Below are 21,713 nucleotides of genomic sequence, written 5' to 3' on the forward strand. Positions count from 1 at the left end.
ATAAGAGTTGGCTCTAAATGTCAAAGAAGTTGACACACAGGAGCTGGAGTTCTGTGGACACTGAAAATGCTCAGCAAAAGTGGTACAAATTCATGTAGAGATATATACTACACTGTTGCAAATCAAGTATTCAGTTATTTGGCCCTTACTCATTTAGGGAGGCAGGTCTGTCGATAAACCGTTGTCTCAGATAAAAACAACAAACTTACAAGACATGAACAAATGACTCACAAAAATACATTAGATAACTATATTGCAGTGTATTTCAGATCAAATAAGCAGCCTACTTTAAAATAATAAGAAAATATACCTGTAGAAGGCATTTCAAATTAATGGAGCAATGAAACCACAAAAGGCAGCAGAAGAGGGGGAGGCCAAGGGTACGGATCCCACCCTGGCACAAAGAGCAGCCCTCAGATCTCCAGCAAGGCTAAGTTTCTGGAACAATCAAGCCTGATTACATGTTAAACCTCATTCTTTTGTGTAAAGCCTTACTTGCTGTCTGAGCCAAATGTTCATTATCCAATAGCTATCAATTTTTCATGCAAGGATGGCCATTCCAGTTTAATAACTATACTAACACATACTACAAATAGATACACACACACACACACACAGAGTTTTGAAATTTTAGCAGCTCCAAGCTGAAACAATCATTCACAAACTAAGCAGAAGAAAAACACAAACATTAAAAGCCACAAGCTGAGAGGTAAAGCTTGCTGCAGTACATGTCAAAGGGTAAAGCAGTTCTGCCATCGCCTAAGAAAGTATCCTTGTTTTAAACACTATTCCACTTAAGAAGGCTGAAGATTAACCTAAAAATCAATTCCACTTACAGCAAGATGGTGGAAAGCCGTAAGTACAAATACATGAATGTATCAAAAATAAATGGATGGTAGCAGTGATGGCAAAAATGAATCATAAAAGAAATTAGGAAAAAACTACATCCTAGTAAAATCACAGAGCCATAATTTACACAGCTATTTAAAAAAACAATAATAGTAAAATAATAAATGTACCTCTTCTAAAATTGGATCAGAATGCAAATGAAGAAACCACTAAAAGCTTTTTGAATGCTTTATGTACTTATTCCTAATTAAAGGAACTAGAAACAGGTAAGTATTATTTTTACAAAAGCTGTGTAACAAACTTTAGCACAAACTCACAAGCACAGGCAAACATGGCCCAAATTTTCTCTGAGACAAATCAAGGAAATATAGGACTGTTAAATAAAATTAGCCTATTTCTGTATAAGTAAAAGATTGCTGTAAAATACATTTCTGGGAGCTGGATATTGTCATATCCCAACTTTCTCACCGTACCAGTTCTGTTCTACCACAAAGTCTGAAACCAGCATGGCCAGCATGAAACCAAATGAGACCCATGAAAATTGCAGAAAGTACAAGAATGAAGACACAGAGGAAGACAAATGCAAACACTTACAGAAAGTCAGGTCTTCAAATTCCATAGCAATCATGCTTAATTTAAATTAAGTCTGCTAATTTTAACATACCAATTTACCATGCAATCAAGACTGGAACAAAAATTACAGGACAGGAAAACATACAATATGCTGGAAATAAGTAATTTCAAATGCCACCGCATGATTCAAGCTAGTTTCCTTAGAGATCAAAGATTCAGGGAAAGACTGTTCTCATATGTGCTTGAAGAACATTTTAATCTACAGAGGCTTTGAGTCGCAGCAGCTCTCCTCTAGTACATGCTCACTGACAGTGTCTTATGATACCAAAAGTAACTGCTTCAGCATCAAATAAAACAAGTGAAGTGACATTTACATCTCCTATTAATTCTGAAGTAGTTTAAGTGATATGCTTAGTAGTATGTAAACACAGCAGGCAGTAATGGATATGGGGAGACTAATGCAAGCATCATACCACTATGTAAGCATAACATTTGCTTAGATATTCAATACATGACTAAGCTTTGTCGTCATATAAAATATCACAGTCAAATCCCAACTTCTCAAATGAGGCATTTTTGTGGAAAAGATCAGAATTTATGAAGCTTACAATCTCAAAACATGTCCAATTTACTGCACAGCATTGCCTAAAATGATAGCCAAGAGAGACTGGTATCAGGTGGCTTGGATTTCACATCTGGCACAAGGACTCCCCTGTGCAGGACTCGTAAGCATTCCCCTTCTGAATCCTGATTCTCTGGACCCTTCCACCTTCAGCCAACATAGTACCAAAAGCAAGCACACCAGAACAGTCTGTCTTTAAACTTTTAAAAGGCTTGGAATAAACTATAAGATTTCACTACTGAAGTGCTTATTATTTTATCTACAAATCTCCTCTAAAGAGCACTTAGGTATTATTCTGTAGTGCTCAAAATAATAGGAAAAAAAATTGGGCTATGGGCTGGGCAAAACTATTCAGGGAATAAATTATAAGAATTTACATACATAGAATCAAATCACTTCAAAGGTGTTTTCCTTAATGCTTTGAAAGAATGTATACTTTCTCAATATGGTAACTGGGACGGTGGTCAATACTAAGCGCTCAGCACCTGACCGAAAACTAAGTCATTTGTCTTGTGGTAGGTGTATGGTGATGGAAGATGACATCATACACTGTCTCTCTCAGTTCCTTAAATAAGGTCTGCTTTTTATAAAAAACATTTTGCCCTACGATATACCGTTCCTTGTTAACATCAGCATTCAGCTGCCATTAAAGTAACGGGAATTCCAAGTGCACCGGAGAACATCTCTCTCAGTTTGCTCCTCACCACAACCCAGCACCTCTTCAAAGAAGAACAAGGACCTGCAAAGAGTAACATCACGGCACGGGCAAAGGTTCCTCAGAACCAGATATATCTACAAGTCCATCCCAGAGCTTTAAGATGATGGGCGCTCTGAATTTAAAACTCACTTGTCAGAGACAAACAACAGTTGAAATAAGCCGATGCACAGACTTTGTAAGAATTCCAAAACCCAAATGTGTCGACTTCAATTAAACACAAGAACTGCACATTTCCAGGCCAAACACATGCCAGTATGTACTTTTTCTGTCTCACTTTCCATAGTAGCACTGATCTGATCTGAGTGTCCTCTGTGAAGTCAAGAATCCCTCTTCTCCTCCTACCACTTCTGAAACCAGTCTCTTTCCCCAATATTTCATTTTGCTCACTTAAAACATCAGTGTAAAATTATTTTACATTCAGCAGCCTCCTTCATGAGAAGGATCCAAATAATTCATTAAATTGTCCACGATTTGCGCGTTGCTAAGTTTCCTCTCCACAAAAGTTCTGACTTGAAAAACTGGTTTGTCCTGGGCAATAGCCAAGTGTTCAAACAAGAGAGTTTCCATCTGAACAAAAAGCTTTAAAGGCTTAAAACTTCAGTATTAACCCTATAGGACACTCTGGGTTTTAGTCTAGCAGGGAAACAGCCAACAGTATTCGAAATGAATTTAAAATCTGATTTACACAGAAAGAATCCCAAATAAACTAGAAAGTACAAACAATCAAGGTGTATTCCCTGAATCATTACACTTATTTGGGGTATTAGGAGGACCTTCCTTCCATTCATGGCGCACCAGTCTCTGTCACTGTATTTCAGTAGCACAAATACCCTGTAATGGAGAGCTCCCCAAAATTCATCCATTAGTGAGCAAAATACCCATTACGTTTTCATACAATCCAAAAGACTATTCTCATAAAGAGCTTTTCAGAAGATAAGATAGAAATTTTTTCTCCCCGAAACTGTGTTTTTGTCCTAAGGCCATATTGAAATACTAGCAAAAGTAATTTGGATGAAATTTCCTCTCCAATTAGGAGTGTCAGGAGGCCATTTAATACACTGAGCTAGGTAAAAAAAAATTGAGCTAAGTATTATCAAAAGCATCAGATTTCCAGGTCTTTCACATCCTTCCCAACATAAGGGAAACATTTCTTACTTTATTCATTTAAGCAAGGAAATGTGTGGCATGACAGCTGTCACTTTAAAGTTAATTATAGGATAGACTCACATTTTTAAGACTAGCTTTATGTTACCACAAAAAAGTAAGTATTCTGCTAGCGTCAAACTAATTGTTTTTCTTCAAAGTGACAATGTATATATGGAGGAGGTGGCATCCTTCTGACACACACAGCTTTTAATGTCAATCTAGATGAATCAGCATAAAAAAAGACACCGAATACATTTGAAGGGATATATGTATGGACTCACTGTCTAACACAGTCCTGTTATGGTAGCTTAAAAGTCAGCACGAATACACCCATGCATCAGAAAGCACCATTTACATGCTCTTGGCCACCTGATCATTTCCCACTCAATTGTTTACATCCCAGTGAAAGGTGGTTTCTCTTATTGTTTGTTAATATTTCAATAATGAAGAGCATTTTTCTTAGCTACCAAGGAACTGTTTATAATGAAATACAATGATTTCCATAGAATCACTGATTTTAAAGGTGTCTTGCTACTTAAAGGATAGTTAATTCCTGCGATTTCAACAAATTACCAAATTACTGCATCACTGATGCCCTTTCACTGAAAGGAAAAAAAGGAAAGAGAATTAGACCATCAATGGCAATCATGGACACAAACCCAGCATGTCCTTCCTAACAGAAATCCACCTTTGTCATCCCCCAGAGTTATCTTTCAAAGTCACTTCAATACACAAACCTCCTCTGTCTTAATTTTGCAAAAAGAAAGTCACTAAACAAAAGTGAAATTATTAAAATCCATAGTCACAGCCTGTTCCACCCAGACAGGATTAAACTGCTCAAAAAGTGAGGAAACATTAGAAATCATCATTCTAAGTCAGTTTTTCAAGACCAACAAACATCCACTTGCACAATTCTACACTGCTGTTAACAGCATCAAACTGCAAGAGTATATTCAAGATACGCCCAAAGCGCAAAGAAACAAAAGGATTTAAAAAACAGAGGCATTTAATTTAAATATGTCAGAACAATGCTTTATCTTTCCATAATCCAATTTCAGTAGGTAATGCCTCAGTACAGCTGATACTAGAATACCAACCCCATGTGCCCTTTGAACCAAGGAATCCTCATATTTCTTCTATAGTTTAAAATCATAAAATATTTATACAGAACCAGTTTGACAGGTAAATCTGATTTATGTTTATGTCACCCCTCCCATGACAAACTTATGTATTTACAGTTTGCTCTTGACTTTCTCTATCCTTCCGGGAATATGCTCAAGAAGAAACAATCCAGCCACTTTGACCGAGGAGCAGATGGTTCACTTTTACAGTACCATTAGCTGCAGCGAGAATCCCACCAGCTGCACAAGACAGCTCATTTCAACAAAATGTACCAAGGAGAAAGAGGATTCCTTCCCATTTGCCTCCTAATGTAGGAAAAGCCATATGGGAGTGAAGCCCTTTAGGATTTTTAGTACGTTATCAGAAGCCATCATTATAGAGAAATGTGCCACAGCACAGTAGTCAGAATACCACTAGTAACCCATTCTTGCAATGTTAAAACAAATTAAAAACTAAGAGAAATCGAAGGGGGAGAAGCCCAGAATTAAGAGCACACAAGCTATCACAAATGCAGTAGGACCGTACAGAAGTTTTACAAACAGATCAGAGGAAAATTGTATCAAATATTTGACACAGCGAAAAATTCCCTGCTGCTAAAAATGCCCAAGATTGCAATGTTACAGAAGAAATTTAAATTGCAATCATAATTTTTAAAAATAAGAAGTTTACTAAGAAGTGAACATTACACTTTGAAAGGGGGCCAATTAAAATGGAAAAATATTTATTCATTTAATAATATGGTACTTCATTCCAAGTGCCCAGATGCCACGATCCTGAGAACATTAACACACAGAAACACCCAGGTCCCAGCACTGCAACACACTAGATGTACAGTGACCTCTCTCATAGTCCAGATATTTGGCAGCAAAGTTACTATATACGTGTTCTCAGGATCAATGCCCTGGCAAGAATCACAATATAACAGTCTATCGTATGAACTAGCCGATTTATCACGATACATGTAAGACCAGCCCAACCTGCCTACCCATCTCCCCCAAGATGGTAGGCAAAGAGCTGGCAGGCCGCCAGCGGAGCATGGCAGAAGGTGATATTCCCAGCAAACTGTCACACATGCTCAAATATTTCATTTCTAAGGCTGACTGAAGGCTGTGGTTTCCATGCTGTGCAAAATAGGATTTCCACCACATGACTTCGTGCAGCAGCTCTCTGCTATGAATCCTCATAGAGCTGTTTGATCATTTTGAAATATCTAATACTCATTTATGTGATTAAATCAATAAAAAGTCATCTCTTTTCCATTAAGATGTGCAGCAGATTTAAAGATCAATTTCTTTCTTTTTGTACTACAACTACTAACAAATAAATGGAATTGTAAATCTTGAGTAGGAGTTTTCTGACAAAATATTGCACCTGAAACGTTATCAGTAGCTCTCAAATTGTTTCTGTCCTTGATGTCTAATTTTAAATTCAAAATGGCACACTAACAAGGTACTGAAAAATAAAGGCGGTTTATTTTTGTTATGAGAAACACCACAGGTGTCCACTCTGTATAGAAGTCCATGACTGTTGAATTTTCACAAAATACTATCTTTATGCACGCTGAACACTGTCTAGAATGGAATGAGCTTCAGAAAAACAAAGTTCTGCAAGCAGGAGCAATAAACGAGTTGTTCCATAAGCTGCTGGTCTAACACAGGTTATTTTCTTACAGAACAGTGCTCTCCTGCACCAAAGGCCCCGCTCCCTCACCTGCACTAACCCAACTCCTTCGCTCCTGGCTCTGCCCGTCTCACCTCGCTCTCACAGTGAGTTGAGTCTCATTATACCATGCTGCTTCCACGCTCACCGGTTGGCGGCCAAGAAGCACCTGAAAGCCAAGTCCTACCTACCTTACCCTTTGGAAACGGAGGCACAGGACAATACTTTGCCTCCCCTCCCTCTCCCCAGCCAAGTTCAAGAAATACGTAAGGAAATACTGAGCTCTATCTCTGCCACTTCTGTTCCTCCATCAAACCACTGCTGCAACTGCTCAATGAGTGTGAAAGTTACTGCTGGGAGCAGAGAGATCAACACTCAACCTGAATCTCAAGGAGCTCTTTTCCTTTAAAAACCAGGCTAAAGACAACAAAGCTTGTATTTGAAAAGAATAACATCTCTAATACAATTCTTTGCAATTAAGATCTAAATTTATTTACAAAATCTTTCTTCATTGCCAGTAAAATTTCTAAAAATCACTGTCAGCACAGAAGACAACTGATAAAATTAAACCACAAATGTGGAACGATAGCAGGAAATAGACAGCCCCCCCAATATATTACTATGTAGAAGCTACAATCCCCTAAAAAAGTTGAATATCACTTCTGATAGTGATGAACGAAATTCACCCTAAAAATTACGTCAAAGCTTATATTGTGAGTCTTACATAGATTTTTAACTGTATTAACAAATCAACTGCTGAAAAATTCTGATACTAGCTGCAAACGTTTACTCATAAATCTGAATATACTGCTTTAGTCAGGATTAACTACCTACCATACTCACCAGTAAGTTTTCAGGCTACATACGTTAAGCTCCACAGAGCACCTGACGAGCAATAATTATGTTGATATTTCCCAGTCTTGAAGGGACACCACTGTACTGCATCAGATCTGATACCATTTATTAGTTCACACACTTCAATGTGATTTTATCAAAATCCAGAGAGTAGTGTGAATATGAGCACTCATCCTATTAACTACTACGTTAACATATCTACATCTCCAAGAAAAAAAAATGCTAAATGTATTAAGAATGATTTAAAATTTAAGGTTATGCATAGGTCTAAGACTGTAAGTACTGTAAGTCAAAATATTTGCAAGCCCTGCCTAGTGCTGCCTATATCATCATAATACTGTTTTGCTACTTTAAATACTAAAGCAGCTTGTTCTCAGTAAAGCATCTATCCATCATTTTGTAGAAACAAACCCCTTATCACATTCATATACTATGAGAAGTAAGGAACAATGCATTTAAATAAATACCTTAAAAAAGAAGGATCAGTGGATCTGCACAGCATGATTTTTACAATGAATACAATAACAAATCAGTAAGAAATGAAGAAATCATACCTAACAAACCAGGAATATGATTTAATTTCTTAAAAAAGAAGAAAGCAAGCCTAAACAGTATTAAAACAAGTAGCTTAGAAAAACATCGTAAGAATTCCTCGCAAAATCCTTAGATTACCTTTTGGATCGTCTCAACATGCTGGTAGCAGGCAGAGAGAAATTGGACAGCACTGTCCAAAAGGAGTCAGACATGATCTTTAAAAGCTTTCATTGCTGGGAAAATACAGCACAATCAAGCCACTAGCAATAAATAAGGAACTAAATAATACCAGTGACAGAGCCAATGCAAATTCCCTGTAGACCTTGCAAGCTGTTCCATTAATGTGAGACAGGCAGGCAAGCGTACATATTGCTGCTGTTTCCACTGCCTCTGTTTTCTCCCGGCTCCATCCCTGCCTCCCTCCCTCCACCTTGGGAGGCAGTGCAAAATGAGATATTTATTCCCTTCCTAACATATACACTTTAAAACTGGAGTTTGTTGTATACACAGCATACATGCTTTGTATATATCTCTCTGTGTTCATCCAATTACAATCAAAAGATTTTCAAGCAAAATCACAACCGGGTTCTGTTTGCTATCCTGAATAACACACGGTTTTTAAGCTGTGCCTGCACAGAGAGCACCACTTACTGCCTAGTTTGTGTTTTTGTTTTGAAATGGTGGCCCTTCTGCTTCCTAACTACGAGGCACATCAGGGGCATTTTGCTTATTTTTTTAATTAAGCTTCCATCTTTAAACAAATCCCACCTTTTAACTTAAGTAACCCAGGTGGGTTTTAAATTTAAAAATAAAAATTAAAAAAAAAAGCTTACAATGCCACCTCATATCAGTTTAAAAACAGAAATCCGTTCTCCCCCTGAAGTCAGCCGCACCACAAACACGTCAGCCACAGTAAACACGAACTCCTACGTCGCACCTGGTGCCCACAAAACAACTCAACTGGCTGAATTCTGACAACAAAACGCAAGCGGGACTCATGTGTCATGCACATCAGAGGTTTCCCACACACTCTCTTGCACATCAGCCACAAGTTCACTTTTCCCCCTTTGCGCCTGTAGAAGCTCCTTGCCATGTTTTTGTTTTTTCCAGGGTCTAAACAAAACCTCACTGTAGCTGCCTTCATTTTTGTTTGGGGTTTGGTTGGTTTTTTTTAATTTCAATACGCAATCTATTTTCTTTCTATTGTGGCTTTTTTAAGCACTTCTGCCAGTAGGAAAGCTAATGATGTTCTCATATTTCAGCCTTCTTGAGTGGCTTTTTATCACAGACATGAGAAAGATGACAATCAACAGCTGGCACTGCCTTCCATGCACAATACAGCCCTCAAAAATACACATAAATGTCTGGGAGAAAGAAATCTCAGTAGGCTCCCTTTAGCTTTCCGCAGAATCACATGAAAGAATTAGATGGTCTTCATAACTTTCCATTAAATAATGGCACATTTTTAATACATACATTTATCAAGAATAACAGTATCTGATTCAGCAAAGCATGCCCTTCCATCTGAGCTTCAAAACAGGGAAATGTGATTTTGCGTGCTGCAGGAACTGAATCTCTGCTCAACACAACCATCTCTTCTAGTGCTTTTAAACATTTGTATCCAATGAATCTAAATCACATTCGGGTTTGATTTCACAAAGTTAATTTAGAGTACAACCAGACAAAACTCTGCCACTGTCTACTACTGATGAGAAAGAATAAACACAATCATTTTTGTATCCACATAATAACATATACCAATCAAGATACCAATCAAGTGTAGAAACTGAAGAACAGCATTGTAGCATTATATTCAGGTTATGTGACTCTCCAATTCCAATAAACCCTGGTTTTGAAAAGGTATAAAAATACTCAGATTTACTCTGTCAGCTAAAACATGAATTGAAATTCCTGAGCAATAATGGGGGGGGGAAAAGTGCTCAGTTAACTAACAAAATAAACTCATCGCAACAAAAATTAATTCCTGACTGCTTATAGTTAGCAAATAAGATTACAACCAGCTAAGACCCCTACGTTTATATTAATTGTGCTTTTTTCGAAAGTGATTGAAAACTCAGCAGTTGAAGATATATCACTCATAATATCACTGTACTCAGCACCAGCACTTTCACATCTCTTACAGGAAGGACAGAAAAAGGAGAAGCCATTTTAGGAGAACACTCTCCATCAGCGTCAGTGACTGACTGCTCTATGGCAGCATTAACCCAGTGAAACCCTGTCCATCCGCTGCTGTTCTTGGGGAACATAGGGCACCCCAAGCAGGGCAAGGGAATGGGGTGTTTGCTATCATGGGAAACCCGTCCGTCCACCCATCTTGCTATTTAACGTGGTTCTGCAGAGCACTTACCCAAGAACTGCAAAAAGCACTTTGGGAATTATATAACGCTGGTTCACAAACAGCAGAAATTTCTTTAACACTTCATATTCCTGCTTTTCAAAATGCCTGTTCCGCACACCAGTAGCAAAATCTAATCTTGCAAATCAGCATCTGCAAAGCACTCATTTTGGGACTGTCCCCAGACGTTAACTACAGCGAAGTTCAGAGTACCCAAAAAATGTGAAGACACCATATTTGGAGATGCAGTGTTTTTGCCAGAAAAATAGAAGAACACAATGAAACCATCAAACTTTTAAATCTTTTAAAGTCTTAAAGTCTTTTAAAAATATGTCATGTCTTAAAATACGACAATGTCAACATTTGCAGAATTCGCTTTAGTTGTAACAAATGTATGAAGCATAAGGATTTCCTCACATCTACAATGACAAATTAAATCCTTCTAAGGAACTATATTACTCTCTCTGCATGACAAGCAAAACATTTTGCAGAATTAGGACTAGAAACTTCTCACTAGGTTCAAAAATATAGCCTTCTGCATGTCAGAAAACATATCAAGAAAAATAGTGCACTCACACAAATAGGTTACAAGATGAGTTTTCTATTTTATTTAACTCATAAATATGTTAATATGTCTTTGTGAATTCCTGATCCTGAGCTATTCCAAGCCTGAAGAAACCTCTTTCCTGGTAAAATTCTTCCACTCGCCTTTCAGGATTTTCAGTCTCCATCAATCTCCCTAATGCACCTTCTCTACTTCATGCCTAACTTGTCCTCAGAGAAGACCACCTGCAGAACATTTCAGCAGCTCCTGTGATGATGGAGTATTCCTCTGCTGACCAAATGTGTAGTTTCCAGGGCCCTCCTAGTGACACCGCATCCACTGGACAGTTATAAATAACCAATGTCAACGACTTCCCCAATTTCTCGTCTTTACCATTACCAAAGCAGGACGTTAATTAAGCCTGACATTAAACGAGAATGCAATTAGGCAAACAGTCCATTACTTTCTGGACTTCTTTCATAGCAGCTACCTTTAACATTAAATAAATTCACTTGGCATAAGGCCATCTTCTTTTAAATAAAACCTGTCACTTCAAAAGTAAGCTGAACTCCTTGTAAAGTTTGAAGCGGTATCAAGGAGATCACTGGGGTCATTTTGAAAAAGAATATCCCAAAGGTCAAAACTCTTGTGACTGACTACATTTTAAGTTGACTATAGATCAAGAAAAGCTGCCACAAAATATCCTTGACTATATTTTTTAAATATTTCAACCAGGATGAAGCATGTAGTAGTCCAGTAGTTTTCAAATGAAGGTAACTTTCCTGAGTCACATTATGGTAAAGGAAAACTTACAATGGAAACCAGCTGAAATACTAATTGGAAAAAAACTACCTCTTCCTAATTATTCAATCACTTGAATGGTTACATTGTATTAAGTGTCACATAAATATGTGATACTTGCAGACTTAACTTTTTTTAATAGTCATATAACTTTTTTGAATAGCCTCAAACCTGCAAATTAGTTACTAGAAATACCCAGAAATTAAAACTGTTTTACTTGCAAAGCTAAATTGTTTAGAGGAGTCACAAAAGAGAAGATACATTCTTTCTCTATAAAGAGAATATAAATTTTATTTTAAACTTTAAATGATACACCCAACAAGCACAAAAACTATTTTGATATAAGAAAGCATAAGTTAATGCAGATGAACTGAAGAGATACCTGCTCTGTATCACTAACAATATAGTTAAAACTGTGTAATACGTAAAAACTCCAGCAGAAAACTTTGGTCTTTCAGTACAAAGGAAGGGAAAAAGTTCTTCCTATATGCTTCTAAAAAAAGGAAGGTTCCTTTAAAAAAAAATTACATGGAAGATGTGTGTTGAGCTATTTGGGGCATCATTATTATTTGAACAGTGACCTACGCAAATGAAGAACAGACTGTCTTTGAGCAGACTGCAATCTCAAGACATGTAAGTAACAGTCTGACAGAAAACATTAAGTTGAATATATCGTTAAGGTTCATTTTTCTATCATTATTTGCTAGGTCATACAATCTTAGATTTCCTCCTTTTTTGGCAGAAATCACCCCACCTCCAGAAATCACCAAGCCAATACGGAACTAAAGAGCCATACTCTTCTACTACAGTGGTTCACGTGGATTTCAGTTGCTGCCTCTATATAAAAGGGCTCCCAGAGGCACATTTATCTGAGATCAAACTAAGACCTGATGGCCAAGTTTTTTGGGGGTGAAGAACAACCAAACTTCCTTCTAGTGTGCATTTCCCATGCAGGGAACATCCTAGTGACTGCAATAGTTAATGATTCAAAGTATCAGAAACATTTACTGAACTAGCTATGAGGCACTGCCCATTCATATACCTGAATAAAAGCTGCCAACTTCTCATGTAACTTTAATCCGGCACAGTTACTGAAGTAACAGGGGTTGCCATCATAGTGGATACCCTGAAATTCTATCTAATTCGCCACAATATCACTGCACAGTTTAAGCATAAGCAAGTGCTCTGATTTCATAGTCCTAAAACAACTCCTACAAAATTGTACTTACTTAGAGATAGAGGATGTTAACTACAGCTCTGACATCACAATTAGTATTTTCCAAATTAAAACATTACCAAACAGTGATAAGAAGCAAGCACTGGTAAAACACAAAGTTAATCATGCCAAAAATCTTATGAATATTTAATAAGAAAGATTTTTTTCTTTGTATTTCTATTTACAAAAATATCATTTATTCCATACACTAATATCACTAATATTCCATACAACACTATTCTTCCCAAATAACATTAGTAAGAGGTTTGGCAACTTCAATATAGCATAAGCTTAACATTATTTCAAGCTCACAAAATTGATGATTGGGCTCAGATGCCATGGAAAGGTCCATTATCCTCTTTAAATAAGTTACTAGAACTCGCATTCTTTCCCTAGCCCTGTCTTCTTCATGTGTGATTCAAATGTCAGTTGTCTGATTTAACTAAATGTAACCTCAATATGTGATTCAAACACCATAAAAAATGAGAAACATTATTTAAAAAACAACAATACGGAACGTCGGTTTTGAAAATCTCACTTAATGTTTATACAGAAATCTTCTAACATTTTATCCAAAATGTTCTTGAAGACACTTAGTAACACTTGCAAGAAACACTGCATCACAGCGTGCTGCTATAACCTTGACATCCTCATCCAAAGATTTTCCCTCCTCTTCACCAGCCAAAATTTATCCGAAGGAAAACATAGATTGAGCCTCCTGTTGCCACCGTAGCATTTCTTCATCTTTATCATGTATTATTTATCATGCTGCACTTAAAACTTTCTTTCTAACCGGTAATACAGTGTTAATGAATTCACTGTGCAACAGCATTTGCAAACAGGAAGATGTCTTAATCTCTTCTCCTGCCATTCCAACCTGCATCAGCCTCTCCATGAAGAAGTACGGCACTTCATCAGCTTCAGTTCTTTGCAGAATTCTTCCACCCCTGGCTCCCTGCACTGAGTAACAAGACCCAGCCATTGCTAAATTCTCTCATAACGGGGGCTTTGTATATATCCCAAAGAACTGTAACACACAGTCTTTGACAGACATTGTCCATAACCCATTCCAACAAGACTGCTGCAGCAACGCAGATTTGAAAAAGCAGGTGTTATTACCCTCTGTTTTACAGGGAAACAACAGCGCAGAGCTTAAAGGACAAATTAAGAGAAAAAACAGGAGCAAAGGCAGCTGGCACACTTTGTGTCTTCACAGGGACTGAGGACTGAAGAAGAACTACCAGTGGATAGTTAAAACTAAAACAAGACAACACACAAGTAATTAAGGTAAAATGAAGGTAGCAAACAGCAAAGAGAGGGAACAGAGCTGTATTTAAGTGGGTGGATTAGAGGGCTTTTTGTTACTCAGATCACAACTACTAGCTCACAAAAGCAAAAAGGGTTCCCCTCATCTACACAAGACCGCAAACTTCCAACACCTATCTCACAGCAGCAAGCCGGTCAGACGCCGTGCCAAGGATCAACACGGTGCCTCCAGGCTCGGGACTACATGTGGTAACCAGCTAGCAGGGAGTGCTTTCACCTGTTTGACAGCATATTACCCAGAAGACCAAATCAAGCCTGAACTCTAAAATGAGCTCTGGCATGTGATTCGTTTCTAGGTTTAATTCAGGCTGTTTGCTCCAAACTGAACCTCCAGTGCAGGACCTTCCACTCCACAGCTTGTTCCCCCGTTTCTTGGTTAACACAATTAGGCTCAGCTGAAATGTTAAGGATATTGTAAAGCCTTTGCATTTACCACGGCTTTTCTGAGACAAAAAGCTTATTTTGTAGGACGTTGGCTAAGAAGAGTTATTCTGGGAGCAAGGGGAATGCTAATGTAATGAACAGACTAAGAGGATGAATTTTACATTTTCAAGCATAAATTCTTAATGAAGTTAGAGCATGGGATAAGAATAGACTTTACAAAATAAGCTGTGGTACAGAAGAGACATGAGAAATCAAAACCATGCTTGGGAAACATCATGAGTGCTGGTATACCAAAAAAAAAAAAAAAAAAAATTCATCCAGTTTTAAAGGCAGAATTACATCCTAATTTGGCCATGAATTTTTAACAGAAATTGGTCCCTATTTTAGTTATTCCTGTGAAATAATAAGAATCTTCATAGCAAAAGCTTACCTTTTAACCTTAAAAGTCTGGAAAAGCCATGACAACATATCATCAACCAGCAGGCAAGCAAAGTACTCAAGGTTGTGAGCCTCAGAGAAATATATAGTGTACAAGACACAACGAACATGAGAACAAGCCTAGAATGCTGATTTTTATGTAACTACAGATTGATACATCTCTATAAACTGTTTTACAGTAATTCTGGGAAACCCACAAAGGTGACGCATTACAAAAGCAACATTCCCCAAAATATACACAACATTTAGAAGCTCTTCTAAGATTTCTTTTGTATATATATAAGACTTCTAACCTGTATGCCCCCCCCCATATATCAGTAGGGACACACATGTTAGAGTTCTGGAACACAGAAGCAGATTTAATAATTTAAGATAAATTTGCCCAAACTGTATTCTCTGCTTTGAAATAAAGTACAGAATAGACAGATATGGAACTCTCAATGATTTCTGCAGTCTCCAGAGAAAAATTCCTTTTAAAATACTAAAAACAAAATTTAAAAGTTGGCAATGCTAAATCTTACTATACTCTAACACATTAAAAATGACACAAATAAATCTAAATAATGTAGCTAGAAACAAAAATATATAACAGAATTGGTCATTTTTAAAATAAATCACCCTTTAAACCATCTCAGATACAAAGAAAAAAGAAAATGTTGATCAATGGGAATATTCATCTTATACTCGCTTCACTTTCTTTTCTTCCAAATTTTGAATAGCAGATCTAGCATTATACAGATTTTATAGACTAGGGGAAGGAAAAAAAAAAAATCCAAATATAAGCAAAATTTATGCAACTTTTTAATATTTTCTAACAAAACCAAATTTAGGCTTCTGCACTGCCTATAAAAGTGCAACTAGTGATAAAAACAAATAATACTTCCAGCTCAGATTATTTTGCACAACACACAAACTACTAAGCAAACAGATTAGCCGAGACAGCATAGATCATGCATGCAAATGAACACCACCTGCTTGTCCTAAGAACGTACTTTCTGCAGAGAAAATATGATTTGCAAAATTAATAAAGTACTTTTCACAATACCGACCACTTACAACAGTATGTAAAAAATAGACTGTGGCGTTCTACAGTGTAGTCTGCAGCTGCCCTTATTTTTGATAAGAGGAGGAAAGTTGCAGAAGCGACAGGTCACAGTTTTATGATCCATCTTGATATTAGAGGAGGCTGCGCACACTAAGCCATGGGGTGCAGGCTGGAACATGTCCCCATGGGCTGTTCCTCTATGTCAAAGATGAATGCAGCTGTAATCAACTCTATTTTGTTCAAATTAATTGCAAGTTCTCTGCAAGGGCAATGCAGACACTCGTGACTTAAAGGAACACTTCTGGTCAATATTTGTGTGTTGATTCACTTGGAAAATTGGACATTTAAAGATTTTGGAATCTTCCAATTTCTCAGAAGCAGAATGGACAAACAGTTGCATTAAAATGAAGTGTGGAGGAAAGCTGATAGGGTTTTTTACCAGATTTCTTTTGGTTGAACTTTTTTGCCCTAAACATTTGCTGAGAATTATAACTTGACCTGTTCTGTTGTTATTTTAAATTTCTCATCTATTGACAAATAAAACTGAGAATCATAGGAACAAAAATAGGAACAATATAATAGAGAGCACAAAAAATAATATTCACCTTCTCAAGCAAGCTATAACCCAAACATACATTATCACTTCTACTTGTGTAGCAGATCTTCTAATAGAATCAAGAGTTTTACTTCCACACTTTTTTTTTTTAGTGTTTATATAAATAAATGCTTATCTCAGCCCAGAGATGTGACATGACTCTCATTGCACAGCAAGTCTTTCCCAGACGGCTGGATCAATAACATCCCTGCTCTAAAGACCTGAAGGTCTAAAGAAAGGAAAGGACAGGCAGGACAGGAAGGAAAACAAAAGCACACGGAGCTCTTTCACCACAGCAAAGATTACTGTTTGAAGATTTTATTTTAGAACGTTAATAATTCATAATGACAGTGTAATGTAAACTAGGTTAGAAGATTATGCTCTCAAGTACCACAGAAGGGATTGAATGACAGAATAATAACCACTAGCGAAAGTAGGAAAATTTTAGGAGACAAATGAGGGTAAGAGAGAACTCGGAGGACTAGAACAAGCATATTTGAGATGAATGAACAAAAACAGGAATAGAGAGATGCCAAAGAAAAAGGGAGTACGGATGCAGCCTGTAGAAAAGAGAGCACAAAAGGATACATTATAGAAGATGAAGCTCTGCTGCAGGCCGTCTTGCATGGTACAGTTTGGAATATTCAAACAAGAGCTTAAATTTGAGGTAACGTTCAACATAGCTCAGGGTAGTGAGACACAGATGAAATGGGATACAATTTTAAAAAACGGTGCAATGTTACCCTGAAATCTTCTTTCCTTCTTTACATTCTAAACTTTCCTTAAGGTTTCAGTTTAATATCAGTCCACTAAATGGTTTATCTATCTAAATTAGAAATTGCAACTCCTGGCTTCAAACAGTAATTTTTTAAGAAAACAGATCTGAAAGGAATCTCCTGCTCATGGGCAAGAATAGTCCCATGCTAATGCAAGCAGCTGTGTCATATAATCTCTGTTTCTCCCCTGCTCAAGTCCATTAAGTTGACACTTGGTACTCGCCTATTAGTACATCTCTACTATTAGTGCTTCAGTGCAGGATGTTAACAGGCCTGTTTGCACACTCACCAATTTTCCAAGTCACAACTAAAAACAGCACCTGGTTGCCTCATAGTACAATTAAAAACAAGTTTTGGAAAACGCATGGGACTGTCTATCAACAATAATAAACACATGACTGCCTGGTTAAGAATATATATGTCTTTCTCAGAATGATTCCCTTGTCAGGAATTTTTCAGTGCACAGGTTGTTTCTGTATCTGTATTCAAGATCAAAAGGTCTTTGAGGGACAGACTAGGTGGAAGGAAAAATTTTGTACCAAACTGAGCACACTACTATCGTTTGAGGAAATCACTGTTATTTGAGGGTAAGGACAGAAAAAGAAAAGCTTCAGTATTTACTACAGTCTCTTAAGAAACTGTTGAGCTTTTCGTTCCTCACTAGAAGTTGCTAGCATGTCCCAACCATCCCAAACTCTTTAAATAGTGCAGGGGTAGTAAATCAATCAGCTCATATGCAGGTGTACCAACAGATCACAGCCTTCAAACACAATTATATAGAAAAACCAGTTACGAACCACTTGGTTTATAGGTGAAATGGCTAGCAAACATTAAAGATCCCCAACTTCTGAAGTCACAAGTACATACTCCCCTCTGGGAGCCTCTGATTTCCCAGGTCAAACCACCAGGTTATGCTTTATAAGTGGTCCCATGGAGGGCAGCCAAACGGTGAGCCTGGAACGAGACAAGAATTCACAACTCAGGCTCCAAACCCCAGGGTTTAACTCTTCTGCTACTGCAGCTCCAGGCAGGATGCAGGGATTTTAGCATTTACACAGTGCCTCCACATGAAAAAATTATACCATTCAGGCCACCATGCCTCAATATTTCCAACCATGTGGCAAGCCAATGGACAGTTTCCAGTAAGTGTAAGAAAGACAGAAAGTTATCTGAGCCTGTCAAGTTTTAGGTATCACCAATATGTCCCTCCTCTGTAGTCTCCATTTCCTAGATGGGAAAAACTATTCCCGAGAATAATAACTGCTACAAAAGAAAAGGAATACAGAGAAAAATTTCCATTAAAAAAGAAATGAATTCTGGGAAACTCATTCATTCATTCAATGTGCAATGTAGATTACAATTCAGTTGCCAAAAGATTACCTACTCAAAATTCACCATTTCACATTATGCATAATGATATATTCACAAAGTTGTTCTGTTACTCATTATTTCTGAATTGCTTATCTACATTGTTTCCAAAAGTGACATTATACTGTCTTGCAGTCAACTCTGACCAATTATTTAGCACATTTAAGAAAGCAGAACCTGTACCAAATCAAGCACTAAACCAGGAGGATATCACTTGCTGCAAAAACAGAACAATTTCCACATGTCATTCAAGCTGAATATAGTCCTCTTCATTAATCATCCGACGTTTGTCAAATAGGAAATTCTAACTAAAATAAACTCTTAAAATCTATATCAGGTGACTTTAAACTAAAAGGAAATCTAAGTAGAGATAGGAAACTATCACCAACTCTTGACAAGCCTTGAGGTATTTCAAAATAAAAATATAAAGAACCTCATCAAGTCTGAATTCCGAAATGTTTTTTATCTTCCCTAAAAATATGGAACTTCTCCTGATACAGGTGCTGTCCTGCTCTTGTAAAATATATGTAGTCTTCAAACCCAAAACATGGGTGATCTAGGGACATGCATGCCAAGACTAAATCCTTATACTATGGAAGGGATTTCTGCACCTGCCTTGAAGTAGGACTGGAGTTACAAGACCCTCATCAAGACACACCAGCAATCCCCATATGTAAGAAAAAGAGCCACAGTCTATCAGAAGACCCCATTCAAACAAGGCAGATGTCTCCATCCCTACCCTTTGGTGAAGGCGAGCTAACCAGCACCCTGCAACGCCTGGGAAGCCCATCTGTTTACTGCAAGAGAGCAGACTTGCTGAGGACACTGCACGCCAAACCACGCTCATACACCCAAACAATCCATAGCTCTAAATATAGGTCTCCCCTCATCCACTGCAACAGCTTATACGAAAAAGGCTTTAAATAAAGGCACGCAACCCTCCCAGTACATTTGCTGAACATCTATGTATAATATATTCTTGTTACTTACCACAGTTATTGATTAAATGCTTGTTTCCTAGAATAGGCTTTTTATCTAAATAAATTAATATATTCTTAAACTCTATCACAGATGTCCATAAAATCCTAGTTATATAAAACTCATAACATTGTAATTACACACTGATCAAGTAATTATGTACTGTGCTGAAACACTGAGTATTTTGGAGCAACATTAGGTTTCCCATTTTGTTTTACTTAAATAAGACAGCAAGGATCTGACAACCATCACACTCAGAAATGGTGACCAGATTTTGTACAGGCTAGGAAAAAAAATCCATGAAACTATTCTGCAAAGCTATAAAAAATTAATAGCTATTATCAATAGACTTCATTAAGGCTAGAACCTCCAAGGGAAAACATTCCTATAAAAATAATCTCTACCACATATCCCTATAAGAACATGTTCCACAACTGGCATGAATTCATGAAATCAAAATAGCATGAGAAAATACTACTTGAATAATCCAGCTGAACCCAACTCTTCCCTTAATTTGTTAGGACAAAGCAAATTTCCACTGAGACTTCACCTCAACTGCAGCATCCAGAGATGCCAGAAATACGGCACCTGAACACTTTCATCCTTGTAACCACAAACAATCCCTTTCTAGAAATATTGAAATTAGTTTATATCTTGCTGAGGGTGTTACAAAGCGTAATGTTTTTCAAAATGGGGGGAAATGCATGTTCCTTTAATCTCAAGGCCCATCACTTCCATCTTTTAAGCAACTTGATATCAAGAAATGCTGTAAATCCATGTTTTGATTAAAGTACAAATATGGGTGTACAAAGACTTGCGAACTCATAAAAAGGACTAGCTGTGAAACACGGCCCCTTTTTCTTCTTCAGTCATTTGACTTCCCTGCTACCCCCAGAGGAGTGCAAGCCAGATCCCAAATATGAGACTCAATACTTCAGTTTAATTTTGGACATCATTCTCTTTTCTTCCTAAAGATACATGACCTTAATTCCAACCCATGGTTGCATCAACTATAGCAGTCTTATGTCACCTGCTATCAATTTATTTTGATTGTTATCATGCCACTTCACATTTCCTTTTACTCTTTGGAAAGGTTTACATTATTTTCAATTGTTCAAAGGCTATATATAAAATATTTTCGCTCTTAATGAGATTAATCCTTTCAGAAGCCATGAACTTCCATGCTAGCTGTAGGACACCCTTGATGTCAGATGCACCAACAGTTGTTCACCCATCCATGTAAAACTATCAACACCATGAAAAATAGGCAAGAGGGGAAACCTATGTAGATACTTGCAAACGCAATATACAGATGGTAAAAAATGAGAAAGATTTAACATTAAGGGATACACTTTTCTAGTTACATTTTCCACCAGTTCCTAGTATCACTTCCATAGCCGTGGAAATGAGCCACAGCCTGGCTAACCTGAGGGTGTTAAGCTGAGTAGATCAATGATGATAATAACTTGCCAAGATGAACTTTTGCTCTAAGCAAGCAGGAATGGCTATCACTGGTACTGTAACTAAGTAAACAAAACTACAACAAAGAAAGACAGGATAAAACAGGATCAAGAGCTGCACAGGTGAAAGCAACAGTGACAAAAATAAAAAGTTATTATAGTAGACCTAAGCTCTTACACAGAGCCACGTATCTGTGAATCATCAACCATTCAGTATTTAGAGAGCAGATGGCTGGAAGGTCCCCATATGTAAAAAATATTATTATCAAGGCGAGTCCCTAGTAACAGTGGAATATAACTTGACACTAAAACTTTTATATGTACTAGTCTTAAAGAGAAAATTATTCA

At 37.3% G+C, this 21,713-nt stretch overlaps 1 protein-coding gene across 10 annotated transcripts in view; it reads right to left on the minus strand.

Moving 5' to 3' along the window:
* The window catches only part of MAST2 (microtubule associated serine/threonine kinase 2), a 198,834-nt gene that overhangs the window by 80,358 nt on the left and 96,763 nt on the right, over positions 1-21,713 (minus strand). Inside the window, exon 1 of one of the 10 annotated variants that reach the window (XM_069788847.1) lies at positions 8,217-8,251. The exons of the other annotated variants lie outside the window; for them this stretch is intronic. Coding sequence (XP_069644948.1) covers positions 8,217-8,236 — 20 coding nt within the window. The 5' untranslated portion in view covers positions 8,237-8,251. Of the gene's footprint in view, positions 1-8,216; positions 8,252-21,713 lie in introns of those variants that run through there. 10 annotated transcript variants of the gene reach the window in all.

This window comes from Haliaeetus albicilla, chromosome 8, assembly GCF_947461875.1.
Source record: "Haliaeetus albicilla chromosome 8, bHalAlb1.1, whole genome shotgun sequence".
Taxonomy (NCBI): domain Eukaryota; kingdom Metazoa; phylum Chordata; class Aves; order Accipitriformes; family Accipitridae; genus Haliaeetus; species Haliaeetus albicilla.